This window comes from Erithacus rubecula, assembly GCF_903797595.1.
Source record: "Erithacus rubecula genome assembly, chromosome: 2".
NCBI classification, from domain to species: domain Eukaryota; kingdom Metazoa; phylum Chordata; class Aves; order Passeriformes; family Muscicapidae; genus Erithacus; species Erithacus rubecula.
The window spans coordinates 83736475-83757663 of NC_136685.1; the positions used below are offsets into that span (position 1 = coordinate 83736475).

The 21189-nt window shown below is 37.3% G+C and overlaps 1 protein-coding gene across 1 annotated transcript in view; it reads right to left on the reverse strand.

Annotated features, from left to right (window-relative positions):
• Window positions 1-21189, reverse strand: part of PRKCE (protein kinase C epsilon) — a 278304-nt gene that overhangs the window by 13977 nt on the left and 243138 nt on the right. The window contains exons 12-14 of the mRNA XM_079298248.1: window positions 13798-13936; window positions 11389-11577; window positions 7041-7187 (exon numbers count right to left, since the gene is read on the reverse strand). Coding sequence (XP_079154374.1) covers window positions 7041-7187; window positions 11389-11577; window positions 13798-13936 — 475 coding nt within the window. The remainder of the gene's footprint in view (window positions 1-7040; window positions 7188-11388; window positions 11578-13797; window positions 13937-21189) is intronic.

Genomic DNA, 21189 nt, shown 5'->3' on the forward strand with positions numbered 1-21189 from the left:
ACTACTTATTACCCAGCTTCTCATTCAGTCATAGGCAAAGGATTGCCAAAATTTTGCCAGTTTTTCACTCATTCATGGGGAGGTGGAAAAGAAAATTCCCGGTGCTCAGTGACTCCAGTTGTAACCCACAATCATTGGCTACGACTAGAATTTCATATTTGGGAATGACTTTATTTCAAACCTTTGCTGCAGTGCAAAACTGAAAGAGGACACATTGCTGGCATCCTTAAGTCAAGACTTAACAAGGGAGTTCGGGTTCACAAAGGAAACTGCATACAGACAATGTGGCTCAGATAGTGATAACTAAGGGGGGAGGGACTTCCATAATGGTTTATCATCATCTTAGAGTTACTGGAGCTGAAAAAGGTGTAATTTGAGGCTGAGAGGAAATCTGCTAACACTGAGGTCTGGTATAGTATGAGAACACTCTTCCAAGGGAAGTCCTAAGCATTAGGTCAATTTAAAAGCAGGTTGATCTTTAGCACTTGTTTTCTGACATTTATTTTTTCACTGTCCCTTAACTTTGCTTGTGATTACCACAGAGGGGAAATCGAAGTGAGAAAAGATTAGGTGATGCAGCCTGGACCACATCATGAGTTTCTAGAAAATCTGACAGAGGAACTTATAAATCTTGCAGTTCTTGGGTCACTGGTTTTAGCTGCTAGACCAACTCTCTACCCTAAGAAATCAGAACTGAAGAAGGAACATAGGATTATTCAGAAAATATTCTCAGTGATGTAACAACAGAAATTGCAGAGACTGCAAAAAGAAAGAAAGCATATCAGATGAATAGACCAGCAGCAGCTGCTGCTTCATGGTGCAAGATACAATTCTGCAATAGACTATCCCATTCATTTTGTCTCTAATGCTCTTGAGGAAAGTGAGCTTTTAGAATGGAAAACCAAAAAATTATGAGTGCATTGAGAAAATTAAAATAATGCATTGTTCTGTGAAAGCTGCATGTTGACAGTGAATCATTGTAATACGATTATTTTAACTTCATCTCCATAAAGCCACACTATGAATGGATTGCCACAGGCACTGATAAAGCCATTAGTGATGAAACTTTGGGTTAATTGCTAGAAAGAAATACATATGGCAAACATCTGTTTTACCAAGCTTTGTATTACCCTCTGCATGAGAGTTCTTCAGCTTTTTCATGGTGAGGACATTTTACACAGTGTCTCAAATTTTCCCAATCCTGACATCTACGACAGAGTAGATGAAAGTATCAAGTCTGTCTGTTTGCACATTTGCAAGGGTTGACAGTGAGAAGTCAGTCTGCAAGGGCAGGAGTGTGCCTGCAGTGAGACTGTCCTTGCTGCACAGTGTCCAAGAGCTTCCTCTGTCTCACAGCTCCTTGCAGCACACAGAGCCACTGTCACCAAGAAATAAGAGAGTGATTTTACTCTGCTGGTCTAATTCTACAAAATCAAAAAGAAAGCACATCTCCTATGAGGAAGGGCAGAGTTGAGGCTGTTAAGCCTGGAGAACACTCCAGGGAGACTCTATATTGTGGACTTCCAATACTCAAAGCAGGCTTCAAAGAAAGAAGACGACAAACTTTTTATTAGGGCCTGTGGCCATAGGACAGGGGGTGATAGTTTTAAACTGAAAGAGGGTAGATTTAAAACAGATAGAGGAAAGAAATGGCTTACAATGAGGACAGTGAAACACTGAACAGGTTGCTCAGATTGGTGAGAGATGTCCAATTCCTGGAAATCTCCAAGGACAGCCTGGACATGGTTTTGATCAACTGATACGGTAGATTAGGCTCACTGCAGAGGGGTTGGACTAGATGACCTTTAAAGGTCCTTTCTAACCCACATTATTCTATGATTCTATTAAATTGATGCTCATATGAAGCAACCACTGACTTCAGCCAAATGAGTAACAAATTTGGGGCAGTGATTTTCCTCCACCCCTGGCAAGAGTGACTGCAATACTGCACCTCTTTTTGCCACTTGTGAACTTGTTCCTGGGCTTCACTGGCTGATGTTACTGAGATGTCAGCAGGCCACAGGTTTACTCTGGAAAACCTACAGCATAGTTTGTATTTGGTATGGATAGACGGAATCAACCCATCATGCCACTAAGCAGGATCTACCACACTTACCACCACATCAATAGTTTAGGTAAGAAATTGATTTATGCACTCTTGTTTTAATTTTTAAGATGGCAAATGCAGTTTGAAAATGGGAATAATCAACTCAACCAAGCCAGGAATACAGCCATAGAAACAAGGATGGGGAGCAGAGAATCACTGAATGTTGCCAAGTTCTTTGTGGTTCTTGGGAAATAAACCATGTTGCAAATCATAGCATGGTCTTATGGCTACTGATCATGGAAATTTCATTCTACAAATGGAATAAAATTCCAGGAAGTATACATGTGATAAAATAGCTGAACAGAGGAATAAAATGCCTCAAAGGGTTTTCTGTCTCACAGCAGTTGCTCTGGAGAAAAGATATCTTTCTGCACTAAAGTGGCACTTATTGCATATGCAATTGCACATTCATGACTGCATTCAGAAAAGAATAATATTATTCAGAAATTTTCAAGACAGGCTGTGAAGCCTAAGAATTAGGTTCTAAGAACAGTAAAAATGATCTTCAAAAGACACTGCAAGCTCACTGGAGCTTAGATGTAACCAGTATCTTCTGCCTAGGTGCTCAAAAGTTTGCTTTATTTCTAATGAGCTTGATTTCCAGAGCTATGACTTTTTTCGTACACTAGCTTAACATTTAGAATAGCTCTACATGGAACAAACTCTCTATAATAAACCACAGTATATCTATACACACATATATATATGTAAAGTAATTTTACCTCTGAAAAGCCTCATGATCCTAGATTTGTGAGAGGAGGAGTTGGCAGATAACATGCATCACAGGACCTGAGCCTCAGTGAGTTTTAATCTCTCTATACTCTCTATTCCTAGTCATTAGAAGCAAAACCCTCACAGCAGGACTCAGTGCCACCAGATCTGCTTGCATTGTCTCTACCTAGGACAGCCTAGGGTGACACTTCTGTTACTGTTTAGAAATCTAAACCTCAGCTATTTGTACGAGTCCTCTGTTCAGGGCACTCTTGCAAGCCTTCAAAAAAACAGACAGTTCTTCAAAATCCTTTTGGCAATTTTCACTCTAATGCTGGACACAGGAAGAAATTTCAGCTTCCAAAGCATCATTAGAATAATCAAATCATGTACAAACTAAAAAGACATTCATTATATATTTCTGGTATAATAAGGAACATAATGACATCCATCCACTGTGTGAATGAGATTAAAAAAACCCAAAAAACCCAAAAAAAACCAATAGCAACAACAAAACAAAACCTTCAAAAGTCTGGCTAATAAATAGCTATGCAGTTTTTTTTGCAAGCCCAGTTGAAATATTCAGACTTAAGGCTGGCAGAGCTGAAGTGACATGCCTGAACCATGGAGAAGCACAGGTCTGACAGTACCATGAATACAGCTCCTCAGAACATTCATTATGGCACAGAAAGGATGCCAGGTAAGAGAAAAGCAACCCAGCTGTGCTAATCAAGGAACTCATGTGTTTTGGGGAGAGTGAGGCAGAGCAGAAGCAAGGATTTTTCCACAGTAGCACCTCTGTGACCTCCCTTGGCAGATTATTCCATTGTCTGATGGGACCTCAGTGTTTGACCATCATCCCTAAAGACTTTACTTGCTCAGTGTCATTGATTTTACACTGCCTGGAGCTCATTTGAACACATCTTATGTCTTGTTTTATTTAGAAAGTGTTTATGATATAAACAAAAATATTCCCCCCTTAGTCATCTTACTGGTTGGTCAGAAAATAGAAGACTACCTGTGTAAATATATGCATTCTTGCATGAGCAGAATTTTGTATGTGCATGCCAAACTCAATTTAAATGCTAGATGATTATATATGCATTGTACAATTTTTTCCCCAATACATATGTACACTCACATATCACATGCAAGAATGTCTATTTTCTGACTAATAATCTGGCCTCTCTTTTCACAGGTCTTTTCACAGAACTAAGCCGTCCTCAACACAAGATTAAAATAATTTTTAAAATCCTCTCTTAGCATTACAACTCACTTTAAAATAATCAACAATCCTTTATTAATACTAAAAGATGTTAAAAACCATAAAACATTCCAAACACAGGCATTAGTTATGCTTTTTCCATAGTTATTCCACAGCAATGGAATAGTTATGTTTGTTAATCTGCATCAATGAATCTCAAAGCTACACCCACAAGTAAATTTAGAGAAGAGCTCTATATGTAGATTTTAAAGAAGATCTTATTTCATTAGCTCACCTTCTGCCCTCTTCTCACAATTTTTCAAAGTGAGTGCAGTCTGGTCTAGCTTGGCAAGTATACAAAATTACCTTTATAGCACTTGAAAATTACTGCCCTAAATTTCTTTGCCATTTCTGAAGCTGAATAATTAATAATTATATTTCATTCTTGTGATCTTTCCCTCTAGCCCAGATCTATATTACATTTTACTTTCCAAGTAATACATCATTCAGTTTTAAGAGGAAAAATAAAAATTTCAGGTATGAACTTATTCAAAGATTGCTATACAACAATAAAATCCAAGCAACTGTAAAATTTATACACTTGGCTTGGTGGATCATAAACATGGATCATAAATTTATAAGGTATGCTCAAAGTTATCAGTAAAAGCTGATAGGACCCAGTCACTGGGGAAGATACTTTAGAGAGAGCAGATTGAGAACATGAAAATAATAAGAGATGCCTGTAACATAGAGCACATATTATCTGAATTTACCACTATTAAAAAAAAATTAAAAAAAAAAAAAGTGTTTAGAAAAAAATCCAAGCAAACACAACTACTAGACTGCAGGAATCAAATCTTGTAGAATAAAGAAAGTTGGTAGATATAATATAGAAATAGGTAATATGAAAATCCAACATTAGAGAAGTAGCCTGAAGAAAAATGAGCAGTAGTACAAATAAAGATGCATAAAATCACCCTAACAATTACTAAGGAGCAAAGAGCTGTCCTACATTTATACAAATTTCAGACCACTCTGAAATAATCTGCAATCACTGCTACTACTGGAACTGAAGGATTCAACTAAAACACCATTGAAGAAAGCAGAAAAGAGGAAAAGGAAGAAAACAAGAGGAATTAATGAAATAGAATTGGCTTTACAATATAACTGCAATAAAATAATTACCAGGAAGAGAAATAAACCCCACTGAGAAGGCATTTGTGTCAGCAGTGAATAAAAATACCTGATATATGAAATGCCTCCTAACTTTTAAGGACTGCCACAGTGGGAGTACTTACAAAAATAATAAAGGCCTCATAAAAATACCTATTGTCAAAGGGACTGTGCATCTTCATCACAAAAAGAAAACAGCCAATAAACAGAGTGGATTAAAGGAAACTGGAAATTAGATGTAGGCATAAAGAGAAAATAATTCTGCAGTAGTTCATCTTGATTTAAAAACAAAATTCTGATGAACACTGAGCAAAGCAACAAAAACCACAGCGAGATGAAAGGCCAAATTCCTGTGAAAACAAGAAAAGACCTACACAAATGCAACTCAGCTGAACACAATTTGGTCCAAGTGCAGCTATCTGAGAGCTGTGGCAGCTGGCTGGAAAGCTGCTAGCCACATACTAGACAGGTTCAGGTAGACACTGAAGGAATTAATGTGGGTTTACACTTCCTGCAGCAGTGCAGAGACTTGCACATCAGCTCAGGCACCAGCTGCAGCCTTGCACACCTCCAGAGCAGAGTAAGGGACTGCTGCATTGCTTCCAGGAGAGGTGCTGGCTCAGGCCCCCCTCCAGCTGGACACATGGCATTGCAAGGTTTCCATTCCCCAACATTGCATTATTCCTTGTGTGATAATGTTAGACTTGGTTTTTACTCCTAGAATGGTGCTCATAAGGGTTTCCACTCACAGCTGTCAATCCCTTTGGGCTTTTTCTGCACAGCTACAGAGAGATTTCCCCCAGAGTGGACTCAGAGGAGCTGCCTCAGGCTCCAGTTCTGGATGGTCAGCCCTGCTTTCACCAGCTCACTTGGGGAAATGCATCTCCCTGAACTCAAAGCAAAGGCATTATGTGTAACATACAGCAGTTCTTCACAAACATAGGGGACTTCTTCACCTCTGAACTTAATTCACAATTCAGACTTGAGAATTATGGTTTTTATTTTGTTAATTTGTTTTGCTTTTTGGGTTTTTAAATGCCTTTATAAACTATCTAAAGAAACAAACAAGTACCTTGACCACATGCACTGGCAGAAGAAGCAATGTGATCAGGAAAGTGTGAAATCAAAAGATGCAAATCAATCTCAGGATTTACCATAAAGTTAGCCTCTTGCACTCTGTAAGCACAAAAATGACTGCATGCATTCTGTGACATTTGGTTAACTGTAGGTATTTTCATCCAGAGGAAAACCAGAATAAGTAAAATATTTTTGTGTGGCTTTCGTACTTTCTGCAGGTGGGGTTGCTCTTAACAGATTTTTGTTACTTTAAAATAGAAATACTTGGTTATTATCCAAGAAAATGTTAGTACATAAATTTATCTAATCATAAAGTGTATTTCTTTCCCCCAAGAAGCTGTGTGTCCAAGTTTCTTCACTTAAATATTATTCCTTATAAACTCTTGTGCATGTTTTACTACAAAATCCATCAGTGGCCATCAGCAATGCAGAACTGTAAAGAGTTCACACAAAGTATGGACAGTAGATACCAACTGAAATAATCTTTTCTGGCTATGGCAAATTTGAGAACACAGAATATAATTAAACAGTGCCTTGAACTCTCTCATGGTTCATGTGGATGAACATCAACATTTTTCTGTGCATTAAAATTTATTCCTGACACTTACCTTCATAGAAACAAAGACAAAGAAATTCCTCAGTCCTGTTTTTGTGTTACTATTTCAGCCCTCAAAATACTGCATCGGGGAAATCTCATTTCTCAGCAAAGCCAGCAAGCAGAACTGCCAAAGCAAGTTTTCTCTGAATGTTATACAAACTGTTACTTACAATCCGAGGTTTGAAGGGTGGCTTGATTTTCCTTTGTTCTAGAAGAACCCAGTCAATCTCCTTGAAAAACGGATGCTGCTTAATCGCATCCTCTCCGTTCTGTGACGCCACGCAGCCAAGGCGCTTGTTGGGATTTTTTGTCATGAACTGCAGGGTGGGAGGGAGAGGAGGGAAAAGGTGAAACATGAATGGCAATACCTGGAAATCATCTGCTGCTCGATTACACACTAATTCTTAAAGCCATGTTTTTAGAGACAGTCCCCTTTCAGAAGGTTATTTCTTTTGGCTCTCCAGGTTTCAGAGGTTTCAGCCAAACTACAAGATTCAGAGACTCCAAACTATGAATTTACCACAGGAAACTCTTTCAGTTTATTGTTGAGACATCTTAATTTGATCTGACTAAAGACGTGTGGGAGTGCTAGAAAAATAGTTTCTCTTTGAAAATATCTATTTGCAATTTTAGCCAAAACTACTAAAGGAAAGAAAGACGATCTTACACCCTTCAGAGGCAGAGTGATCAGTACCTGCAGAAAGTTTCCCTTGAGAATGGGAAGTTATGTCATGTCTCCCATGACATAACTTGCACATTCTCGTTCATTTTTGTACATGATTACTGTCAGCAAGTGATGCTAACTGGTCTCCCATGGTGTGGCAATTTATAAACTTCTCATGCTTCAACTATTACTGTTCCTGTCAGGAAAAAGCTGTACAAATGGTGTAAGACATTGATTTCAACATAATTCCTTACATGATTTTTCTCTGTTATTTTTCCTTCTTTTATTAGCAATTGCTCTACTTATTTTCTAATCTGTGGGCAGAGAATCCTTGCAATTCAAGTAGTAACAAATGCTGCTCTTATACACACAAGCACATTATAGAATTAGCTCAATAGCTTTGCTTTGACTTCATATTCAGCCATTATGTAACATTTCTAAATTTAGAAAAAGTGTACAAAGTAAATAAAATGTAATAATTGTTCAGTGCCTTTTCAACCTATGTATCACATTATAGTACACTTCTGTAGGAAAAAAAAGGTGGAAAAAACCAGATCACTGTAATTCATGCCCTTGTTTTAGTACTCCAGTTATTAGGTAAGAAAGCCCTTAGAATGATTTTAGATATCTAGATCAACCATCCACAGAATCCCCTTGCTCATTTTAAAGGTACAACATAGATCAGCAGGACAATTCTATCTGTGATTTCTGACATAAACACGCCGTTCTGAGGATGATCCTCCTCTTTGGTCTTGAGTTCAACTGCTCTGCAAGTTCTTCTGCAAGTGGACAAGTCATATCTAAACTACAGGTAATATTTTCTATGAGCAGGAGAAATAAAGGTTTTGAAAGGATTACTGTGCTTTGCTGAGGACTCTTGAAAAACCACAAAACGCATTCCTACATTCCTCTGCTTTATTTCATCTCCAGGACTGGAGCTAACAGGCCAGGAAGCAGCAGCCACATGTATTACAGAAACAGAACGTGGAAACTGCAAGATACACTTTTTGTACCATGTAATCCAGGTATCAAAGAAGTAAAATGTGATCCTAGTATTTGCCATATTTTATCTTGCTTTTAAACAGGAGACAGGGAAAGCATCTGGACATGTAATTTTTAAGAAGTCCAGGACATGAAAATGTGACTAGACAATCCAGTTTAGTGCTGTACTTCACAAACTTCATGCAACTTTGAAATGGATGATGAAAAGAGAATGTATGTCAATAATGAATACTTAAAAATATCAAATGCATGTATGATGAAAAAATACAAAACTTCAAAAGCAGACATTTAATTCCATTAATTTATTCCCTTTCTATTTCTGAATGAAAGCTGACATTTATTCCCTGTTTATCACCAGCATCAGCACTGATGCAGCTGTCAGGACAGATACAGCTGTTAACTGCACTCTGCTGAAGAGATGGTTGCCAATGGAGCTGACAGTCATAGCCATGAGCCTTTTTATTTTCCTTTTATACTAAGGTAGGAACCTCCTTCTCTGAAAGAAGAAGCCTTTCAGGATCAGTATTCCTACTGACAAAATTGATAACAGGACAAAATGTTGCTTAGGGCTAGAATCAAGGATCATTTGGCTCCCCAGATTTTACTTCTTGAAATAAATCAGCTTAAAAACAGAGTTCTGTTTCTGTAGCCAGAGACTGTCATCCCAGTACACAGGGAACACACACTGTAGGGACAACACCTCTCCATTGCTTGGGAAGAAGTAGAGAGCCAATTTCAATGAAGAATTGTTTTCCTTACTACACAGGAAAGAATTTAAATAGCAATTCCTGTCAATTCACAGAAACAGGACTAATGAGATGTGTGGATTTTCATGGGATAAGCAACAGGCTGCCTTGTGATAATGAGCTTTAATATCATCCTCAGTGTTTTGTTGGAAATAACAGGAAAACTGTTTCTTCAGAAAATAGGAAAACATTGTTACTTAATAAAAGAGAATGTCTTCTTATTAAACTTTCCTTACACGGTGTTTGAAGGAGTGTAAAAATACACAGTTTCAAAATAATAAAACTCATGTCTCAAAGCACAATGTGAGGAAATGAAGTGTTCCAAAGTTAATCCCTTGCTACCATTCAGCACTAAAACACACAGATGCCTCTTTCTTTCCTCTGTTTTTCCTGTTCTTTATATGGACAAGCATCAGATGAAGAATACAAATTTCAAGCAGGTTTCACACCATAGATCTGCAGGCAGCAGGTTGCTAATCAGAAGGAAATTTGTTTTATTTGTGGTTTCAATTGCCACAGCTCCATTAAATTCTATCAGCTGATGCCTAAAAGGCTATGACTACAGCAAGATACAAATCACCATTCCTACTACCAAAATGCAGGACCATTCTGTAGAAAAGTCCCATGGACTACAATAAAAATCAGATGTAGGAATGAAAACTGAAACAACTCTTACTTTACAATGTGCCAAAATAATCCCTGAGCCCTGGATATAATCCTGAACTCTGCAGCTCAAGTCCATATATTTTAGTTGGTGAAATAAAATAATCAAAGGGTCTGGAAACAGAAATGGACTCCTGAAAGTATCATATGAGCTAACAAGAAGTAGCCAGAAAGCTATTTGGGAGGGAAGGGAGAAAAATATTAATAAGTTACTACCAGCAGAAAAAATCCTCCATGTTCTCACTACAGTGAATGCAGCATGAGAGATACTCCAGCAAACATTTCTAAAATGTAAACTTTGACTTCTGCTTTGAATCATTGCTAGAGCATCTCTCTTGCTCACCTAGAAGGAGCCTGAAGACATTATCATTAAAAGGTCAAGATGAGAATTTCTGCAGAATGTGCTGACCACTGGTGTTACAATCACAATTTGTTTATGTTTTATATAAAATTTCAAAATAACCCTTATGAAGATTTCTGCAGGATTTTATACTATCAAGTGCCTTCTTAATTTAAAGTCTACCTTATTCCAGATGCTGCAAGTAAAATATGTAGAAAGGCAGAAATTTTCCAGTTCCAAAGACAGTGAAAAAATGGAATAAATAAATACCAAGTTATTTTTTTAAGCCAAAAATCCTCATTGGGTTTTCAAACTATGAGGATTGGCATACTGCTTTTGCATTGCTTTGCTTTTAATTTTAGGATGATACTAGCACAGAAGAAAGAATTTATGTCAGTGTCATAGTAATGAATGACTTTATAAACCTGAGTTATAAAAACATATATATTCTTATATGTATTTATTTGCATTTTGACTCACAGTCTAAAAGCTTTACCCAGTAGCACATTTAGTAGCTGATTTAAAAAATCGTGGCATTTGGTGACATGAGTTGCTGTCAAGTCACCACTCACACAGAGAAATTCCAATGAGAACAGAAACAATCACACTTAAGTAAGGCTGCCTATCATGTGAACTATAAAATAGAACATGCAGCTGTAAATAAAGGGCTTTCAACCCTTCTTGATGACAGGGGAAGAAAGGCAAAGGACAGGAAATTTTGTAAGTGGGTTAAATAAAAAACATTGTTTCTTTAATTACAGAGTGCTTCTCCCACTGGTGATGGGAGTAGGAGGCATATAAAGTGTCAAAGTGATAGCACAGCTCTAGCTGGTTGGGTTTTCCCTGAAACATGAGTCTGCAGTACACAGATTTATACAGTGTACAACTGCGTGGAACACAAACATTCTGTTCCTTTCCCACAAGCAGTGTAATTTATCCCAGGCCCCATTATCCTAATAGTGGCACTCTGAACTGTGCCTGAACTCCCAGTGGTGACTGCTCTCAACAGCTATCAGCAAATTCAGTTTTAATCAAGGGAAAAAACCCAACAAACCAACCCCCCAAAAACCCACGAGGAGGAAAGCAAGTAATGGAAGACTCACTGCTTTTAAAATGCTGACAGCTTCTTTACTGAGCCAGACTGGATACAACACATCATCATGAAGGATGGATTCAAAGAGATCATCTTCATTGTCAGCTTCAAAGGGGGGTTGCCCAGCCATCATTTCGTACATGAGAACACCCAGAGCCCACCAGTCCACAGATGGACCATATTCCAGCTCCTGGAGGATCTAGCACAGGAAAAGAGATTGCACTGAAGAGACAAGTGAGACAACTCTCTCAGCTGCACATTTGCTGTTTCAACATGATCCAGCCCTTGTATGCCCTTCAGTGCCTAAGCAGGACAGAACCACACACTGATCACAGCACCCATGCAATTTGCACTGGCATAGCTAAGTGCCAATGAGATGTTGTTCTCAGAAATACTGACAGAGTTTATCAGTCCCCTGAGTAAACGAGTTTTGCCTGTGAGCAAAAGAGCTGCATATCCTTCCAAGCTGTTTAAAGCAGGTCACACTATAGGGGAAAAAAGATCATATATACAAAACAGGCTGGTGGAAAATGTGAAACATTTCCTTGTCTCTATCTTGAACAAAACAAAATACCAGCTTCTAATGCTGCACAGAGATCATCTGAGAGATTTATTCTTGTCCTTTAGGTAGGGCTGAAGGAAGCCAAAAGCATTTGTGTTCAAGTTCCTTTTATAGCATTAAACCACTGTACAATACATGGCTGTAGAACTGACTTTAATTGAAATTGCTTTCAGGAAAAACTGGCTACAACTTTTCATGTGGCATGAGTTCAACCTTGTAGCAAATACCTTTTGCAGCAATAATAGGTTAGCACTATGGAGTTTTATAGCAGCTCTTGGTGTTACAGAACTACTGTTGTACCAGGAACAAGTTTAATTCTTGTCTCCTTTTCACTGGGAAGAAGCTGCAGTTTGGCTGCATCAGTTCAGGGTGACAGGGAACCAGGGAAAGGGGAGTGGGTGCCTGCTTAAGGTGAATCTGGCTGCCTTAAAATGACTTGGAATGGCAACAAATCCACTAACTCCTTACACAACACTTAACAGTGCAGTGAGAAATCCTCTCCTGGACTGCTTGGGCTTATAGTGCTGTAGCTGGGAACCAAGACCAATAAAAAAAAAATTCATGTTTAGATGCACAGGTCTAGATTGCAACCACATTTCTCACTGAAAGAAAATTTTATTTTATATCCACCATTGTATACTTTTCAAGTGTTCTGGACACTCACTAGAAATCAGATACTGAAGAAAAAGAAAATAAAACAAGGAAAGGAAATTAAAAGATCCCCATGGTGCAAGAGAAATGGAAGCAGGAGCTAAACTTCTGCAATTGACATGACAAGTTGGAAGCCTCAGCAAAAGTTCCTGGGTTCTTATTATTGCTTTATTTTTAGTAATAATTTTCAAAGATTTTGTCAAAGGACTCAATTAATATACTGAATCAGAAAAAAAAATTAATACAAAGTGAAAAGTACCACACTGGTATTTATTTTCTTTTAATGCTGGAATACTTTTCAAACTCTGTTAGACATGTACTTATGATAGTTTCAAGATGATTCACACCTTATCAGTTGTGCTACCAAAGTTGGACAGCCATGAACACTAGCAGTATGGATTTATGATTTATTGCCTCTAATGAATAATAAATGACATTTTTCCCCACTCCAAATTTATGTTTGATGAAAGACAAACCAACAACACTTTTCCATTAAACCTGCAGACTGAATCTTCAAGATGCAGAGGTTACTAACTCAACTGAGCAAAGTCTGCCTAGCAGAATTGGTTCATTTTAGTCACTTTGAAATACACCTCTTAATATTAAAATCTAAGATATGTAAAAGCCACACAGCTCTCGGTTATTTCTTTTATCCAATGAATGCCTTGAAATGTTACCAACTAATATGCAGCATCTAGACCTAGTTTCCATCTTATTGTGCAAGTCTATGAAGTAGCACAAGAATAACACATTTTATTCACAGATATTTTAAAGAAAGGAAAAATTATATTTCCGCAAAGGCTGTGGACAAAAAGACACCAAACACATGGTTTCTTCTGTATGAAATGCTCTTTTAAACCTCACTAAAAAATAAAAACATTTTTATAACTACACAAGATTACTAAGGTAATACTCAGTTGCATGTAGCATCTTTAAAGGTTGCTAAAAATAATGATGCTGAGTCAGAAAGAGCAAATTGAGAAGAATAATTTCAGGAAACAAATTCTAGAAAAACCAGTCCTATCATCAAGGAATATGTGAGCAATAGAATAACCATTTTCTGCAAGACTACCTAAGCACAACTGCAGCAGAGTCTAGTCTGCATCTTAAATGTTTTCATCTACATGTAAAGAGTGTCTAAAATTACACATGTAACAGTCTGATGAATAAGAATATCTGTACTCTGAGTGCATTGCAAGAAAATACCTCTGGAGCTATATAGTCAGGGGTGCCACAGAACGTCGTGGTGGTCACTCCATTCAGAATCCCTTCTTTGCACATCCCAAAGTCAGCCAGTTTACAGTGGCCTTCTGCATCCAGAAGAATATTGTCCAGTTTCAGGTCCCTGAAATACAAAGGCCTCACATTAAATCAACTCTCAACTTTTGATCATGTGCTCTTGAATTTCATAACAAACTGCAGAATTTGAAAAATCAGTGGCTTCCCAAACACCACTAAAAAACTATCCTTCACATGTGTGCATGAAAAATTGGTAGCAGTTACCAAATAGACCTAGTTAAAGGCAACAAAATAAAGAAGCAGGCAATTACAAGCATTCTGCAAGACTAAGCTTTTACTCTCCTTAGCTGCATGAAAGAGCTTTTATGTATTCAAGACAGTATCAGAAAAGTTTGGGAAAGATCTCAGTTTCTTGTTTCCTACAGATCTATCATTCTGTCAATGTGAAATAGGTCAATGAAGCCATTTTGGTTTTTTTGCATTAGCACTAAGCAAGGAGTAGCAATTTATCCAATACTCAAGCATATGGGTTCAGTGAATAGATATTTTCAAACTTGGATTACTTTGAATTTGATTCCTAATGTATAGTAGTGATTCAAAGTTCAGATTGCCATGAGAGGGATGAAAAACACAATTCCCATCCTTGGGAGTACTATTTTCTGCAGCTTAAGCCTGCCCAAAAATATTTTCACAGGAATATTTTGCATTCATTGTTAAATCACATATCTTAGCAACTGTTTCTGATCACTTGTACAAATGTCTTTGTGTCAAAACCACACAATTGTCTGCTTATTAAATCGGGTCAGGTCAAAAAAAGGTTGAGAAAAGAATATCCACCTTTCCTGTCTTGCCCTCTGCATATTTTCTAAGTATACCATTGATGGTTATTATGTGTTCCAACACAATAGGTTCTAGGTACCATTTAACTTACCTGCCACTTGCCTTGGAATTAGTTACAAAAGGATCTGGAAAGTCAGTGCATGAAAGAACTCTCACTTGCATGAACCACCCCCCTCCCCCCAATTAAAACCTCTTCATCATGTAGAAGTAATAACACAAACATAAAACAAAGGCAAAAAAAATCTCACTTCTACTGCATGTGTAATAAAACAACATTTAAGTTTTATATTTCTTTCTAGGCTTTTAGGTATCACTGATAGATATTAAAGATACATAGTTATAGACATAAAATAGATAGATATATATATATAAAAATATATATCTATCTCGTATTGTATGTATGAATGCATAGAGAGGTGAGAATCAAAAGCAGAACACATGCCTTTAGGTGAATTTGTCAACACTTTCTGATCAGAATTCTTTTTCCTAATTTGGCACATTTCCTTAGGTTGAATTGATGAAAAAAAAGAGTTCTAAATCAGAGAAGAATAACAGAATCTCATGCCAGCCTCTGTAAATTAATTTTACCCCAAAAACCTATGAAAAGATGTGAGGTTTTCTTCAAAAATCCTTTATGCCAACAAATTTGATCTGAGTGAGGGATGAGAAGTCTTCACCTTACTCAGAGAATTTCTTCCAGAGAAATGTCTCCCTATCAGATCCCAGCCTTCAGAACCACAGGCACCAAACATTAATCAATGCACATTCATTGATTAAACAGCCCTTCAAAGGCTGCAGGATGTTAAGAGTTTTTGTAGACATGTCCATGGCTACAGTATGCTGGGATTTACCCAGAAATGTTCTTTTCTGTCTCTCACACCCATTTCAGTAAGTGGATTTTAGTTGGTTTTTTTTTTTTCTTTTAACAATTGTTAAACATTTTTTTAACATGCTGGCCCACATATTACTCAAGCAGGTACACAGGCCAACATGAAAATCAGCTATTTCTGGGACACAGTGGACTTGCAGCTCAAAGTCAGCATAATCATTACACATCTGCAATGATACACCCACAAATCAGATACTGGGAGGCACTGGAGGACTTACTGAGCATGTAGAGATAGGTTGTGTTATGTGCACCTTACAAAGTGGTTTGTGTGTGTGAAAGAAGTCTGACATGGCACAAGAAAGTCATATTCACCTCAGGAACAGTAAAACCACTGTCTCCTACATAAACCAGCTTTGTCAGATATGGTTTATGTGGCTGAAGTTGATCTGTCTGTAGCCATGTTTATTGCAAGCAATACCCCCTACATCAGAATTTGCTATCTCTGGGTCAGCTACGCTGCTCGTGCAAGTCCTCAGTGGGCACACGTTTTATCATTCCTTATGGTCATAGCAGCTCCTAAATAATCCAAGATCCAGCTGGCTGCAACATAACCCCCTATATAAAACCATTTAAATCCTCAAGGAACCATCCCTTCCTACCTCTGGAAAGCGACTTGGAAGAATTGTCCAACATAATGCCAGGGCAAACAGATAACCACAGCTCTGAGTCCCCTCCACAAGAAGTCAAAGCAATAGAATAAAGCATCTTGCTTCAAAAATCATGTATTTTCCCAAACCTGCTCCTTCAGTGAATCACAAGTGCTACAATAAAAAGACCTGCATTCAAACAGGACTATAGGAACATCAAATTGAATGTGACCATCTGGGTAAGGCTCTTGCAGATTGAAGAAGGAAACAAGATTGTAGCTGTAGCTTTTAACCTTCCAAGTACACTGTTATCTTGGATGTTCCTTAACTAAGGAAGAATACAAGCTATATTTCAAGAAGTCAAGATGTTCAGATAAAGAAATCAAAGTATAATTATATTTGACATAATCTTGGAACCCAACTTAAAGCCACCATCACAACAGACTGATAGAAAGAAGATCATAATACATATAATTATGATAAGAACTGCAGAAATTTGAGAAGCTGCTTAGAAAAATGGATCCACCTTCATTAAGTGTTTTCAGTATTGTTTATCAGAAGACTCTTATATTACATCTCAACTCTGATTGCAGGACTTCCCCATGCAGGTAGGTGAGACACTGGATTTGTTAGGAGCTAAAGTCATTTATCTTTCATTTAATGCCACCCATATGGTAGCCATGGATTTGAATGGAGATACAATCAATAATCTAGGAAACTCCTGAGCTAAGAAAAACCTCAACAGCAATAAAACACCAACAGTAAGGCACTGCATAATGGATAAGGATGATATACCATTCTCTTTATTTCCTTAAGGATTTGTATAAAACACAGAAATTAGCAATAAAAATTTAACTTGACAGTGGAAAAACAGACCAAACAAACTGAGCCAAGAGAAAACTAGGAAGAGTCTAATTATTCAATTCTGACTACCTGTAAAGAATGACAATGAAATTGTAAGCCTACCTGTAAAAGCACAAGTTAAATTAACTTCTTTACCATTTACCAAACTATAATCTTACTTGACAGAAGAAAAACATCTGGGATCCCTTTATCAAGCCAAAACAGTGCAGTGAAGCCTACAAGCCTCTTCAAAACTCTATTGAAGGCACTGAGGACATCAGCTTAATCACTCACGCAATAATGAAATGTAATACCAGTAGATTTGAGCTATCACAAAGTGCACCAGAGTTTCAAAAGAAATTTGGAAGAGGCTTAAACAACAGCAGTATGACTCCCAGCAAAGTACATATGGGAGGTTAAAAGGTAAGCTGGGAGTCTGCCAAAGTGCCAAATTCATAGCTAGCCCACAAGATTATCATAGTCCATAAAAGTGCTTGCACCAAAAATCATTCTGTCAATTTATAGTTGCCAGATTAAAACAAAATAAGCCAGAAAAAAACTCCCCAAACCACGAAACCTCACTAAATCCCTCTAATTCTGCAACCTTGGAAAATGAAATCTTAGTTAACTAAATAAATATGAGAGTAGGAATAAATAATGTGCTATTTAACACCTCACAGGGGAAAAAAAAACCCCAACAACCAAAACATACAGAGAAAAGGAAACAAATGAAAGAATAAAAGTAAAAGAATTGTCAGGGAAACTTGTCCTTCCAGAGCAGCAGTCTCACTGAAAAAAATTAAAAACGTTAACTTTTAGACCCATATTTCCCCAGAACTATTGCAAGAAACAGCCAGCTCTCCTACTCCTTCAAAAGTACAGTACACAGCCATATCTGGAATGTAAAATAATAATCTGTACAGATTGTTCCATTCTGATCCATTCTGTCTTTTATTTGTTTCCTGGATTTAGTGCCAGTTGTCTACCTCTGAATCAGAACATACTAAATAATACAGTGTCAGATAGCTCAATGACAAAGGTCTATTAAATTCTTCTTTTTCTCATTCGTATTCTCATTTTGCATTCTCTTTGTAGCAAGTAAGAAAGTCACCTGTGTCTGACAAAATGAGTTCCTACAACCTGAGTAATTAATTACATGCAATTGCAAACAACCTAACCAGTTAAGCCAGGAGAGTGCTCAGATTTCTTGAATGCAGCAATGCTACATTAAGCTGTTTCACTCCTTTGTTTTTTTGCCAAGATACTTTTTAGAGTCACTTCAGTTGACTTGAGCAGTCATTGGATGAAATGTTGTGGGTTGGTGGTTTTTTTTCCTTTTCTTTTACTTTTGGAGGCAGGGCAGGTTTTGTTCTGAGAAAGCTTTAAACAGAAATTTAAGCCCTGGTCCCTACTTCTGCATACCTGCCAGCATCACAGTCACCTCAGAAGCTGGAATGATTGGCAGTATCTCAAGAAAGAATCAGGATTATGAGTTAGGTTTTTGCAAGTTGGAACAGAAGAGCAGGCTGACTACAGGTAACCTGTGCAAAAACTCTGCAGTGCTCATTCCTTCCTCCACACACAAGTGCCATGAGACACTGAGTGCCCTGGCTTCCCACAAAGGCTCAGTGCATGACTATTTCATAGGACAGGGCTCCCAAAGTCCAAATCCCACCAGTAGCCAGAGAGAAAAGCATCTTGTGTGAGTGGCACCAAGTGTCATTTAGATAACACACAATTTTCTTGTTGGAAGTAAGGCAGTTAAACAATCAAGATGGGTTTGGACCAGTAAAATCAGAAAGTCTGCCAAACATTAGTAAGAGTAGCCTTTCAACACAGTAAACAGCAGTGACTACATAAATACATATTTGAAGAACAAGATCAAGCAGCTGAGAAATATGATCACAAGCTGGCAAACCACCACTTTATAGTGTCCACTTTGCCACTTCTACTCTGACTGTTGTTTGAAGCATAATAATTATTATGTACAAATAACAATATTGAAAGGGGGAATATTTATATGTAAGGTGAAAGTTAAATTAAGGATTGTACCTTACTAAACATCTATAGAACATCAACATTCAGAAAGATTTGAAAATAACAAAATAGTAAAGTATGGAACTACTGAACAACCACTTTTTTTGGTAACTTTCAACTGCAATAAACGCTTTCAATAGTGTATTTGAAACCACTGCCATTGTTCCCCTGCATGGGAAAATCACATCCTTTCTGCAGGCTTTAAATAGACAAACTGTTCACACAAGAAACCACAGAAGGTAAAAAGGAAACTTCGTACAGCAACATGGAAAACCATCAGAATCATTGCCTATTTCCTGAAGACAATAATAACTGAAGACAATATGATCATCATAGCAATTAGAATTTCAATAAGATTAATTTTTTATCTGTTTAATTAAGGCAAGACCTCTACATTCCTAAAATTACTTTCTTAGTTACTCAGTGATATCCAAGTTGCTTTTGAGACAATGATGCTCACCTACAACATCTCATGTTGGTCTCTCATGTACCCAGCACAAATTTCCTCTTTGGTGTCTTCAAAATACCGGTAATTAATGTATTAGGTTACAATTGTAACCAAGGTGAAATTATATATGGAAGTAGTCAGAAAACATAAAGGAAAGTCAACAATTTAAAGGTTCTGATGTTAGCTTCTTTAGTGATTAGATCTCACCAGCTTAATCTCAGTTTCCATACATAAACAGAAGAGGACAGATATATTAGGGGATTGTACTTGCAGAATGGATTCTTTTGTTGCTCTAAGTATTTTAGTCACAATCCATCAGCAGCCCTCTGCAACAGATCAGTGATAAATGGGAAAATTCAAACCATACATACTAAGAAAACACAAACTAAAAATATTTTTTTTCCTATTTGAAAACGTCTAAGGGCAAGAAGGAGCCCATACTTTCTGAGGATACTGAGCATAAATTGCAATAATTGCAGTGTCATTGGATATTAGGTTCTACCAGTGACCTCCCTTATCTATTGAGCAAAAAATAGGGGACACACTGGACTGTTCACATTTGTGAGCGAATTCATGATAGTAGAGCAGTTTGTGTTAGCAGAGAGGAAGTAAGGGGATACCTGAGTGAGACTAAAAGTGAGAAGAAGAGGTTAGGCTGCTTACATTGTCGTAACATATCTCAGTTTCACCTGTTATTAACTAATTTCTCTGATTTGTTTTTATGTTGATCCATTAAGCAATTACTGAATTTATGATACATAGTTTTTGTCACCATTACATTAAATATAATATAAAACACAAACACTGTAGTAGAGTTGTAGTCAGTAATATACAGAAAAATCTGCCATGCAGACTTTTTTGAAAACTGCTAGTTTCCAGTGTCAAATTTGGAATAGACTGAATCCACCTTATTCTGATGTGTATCAGTGTGCATAATTGCTATTGGCAGATGAATTACTACCACAGACTTGGTTTCAAATAAAGCCAGAGATACTATAATTCATTTTAATCCAAGAAAACAGTGATATTTCAGACAGCAGGCTAGACATAAATGTGAAGTGCTGACTTTTAATGTGACCATAGTGACATTCTCTCGTCAGGCATGTTTACTTTAAAAAACATGCACCTTTACTTTCCTTATATAACACAACATCCACCATCCTGCCATTTACACAAACGATTTGTGGTCTAAGGGGTGGCAGAGATGGGAGGAGGGATGTAGAAAAAGGCAGTTTGCTATCTACCCACCAAAGATATCAGAGGGAGATAAACACATGATCACTGTCTATGCCTCTGTAAACCCTTCAAACCAAAAGTGAGGCTTGCAGATATATAACATCACCTCTCCAGCAGTGCCCACCATTGAGAAACCTTTCAGGTCAGCAAGGTCCCAGAATAGAAAAGAAGGCTGTATGTATTACATGGTCCTGACTCTTTACTGATGTCTTAATGACATATTGAACAAAGGTTTAATATTCATTTCCAGCAGCTTAAGGAAACCAATTACTTTCATAATAGCAGAAAAACATTTTCTTTAAAATAATTTCTTTATATGGCTTTCTACTGGCTTTGACCATAACTTTATTACAATTGTCGGTAGCAGCTTAGGACATTACTGTGCCTGATCTGCTTATCTTATTATGCTGGGTTTCCTTTAAATAATGTGCAGGCAAATAAATACATTGTACTTAACAGCTTTCCTTTGTATGACTTTT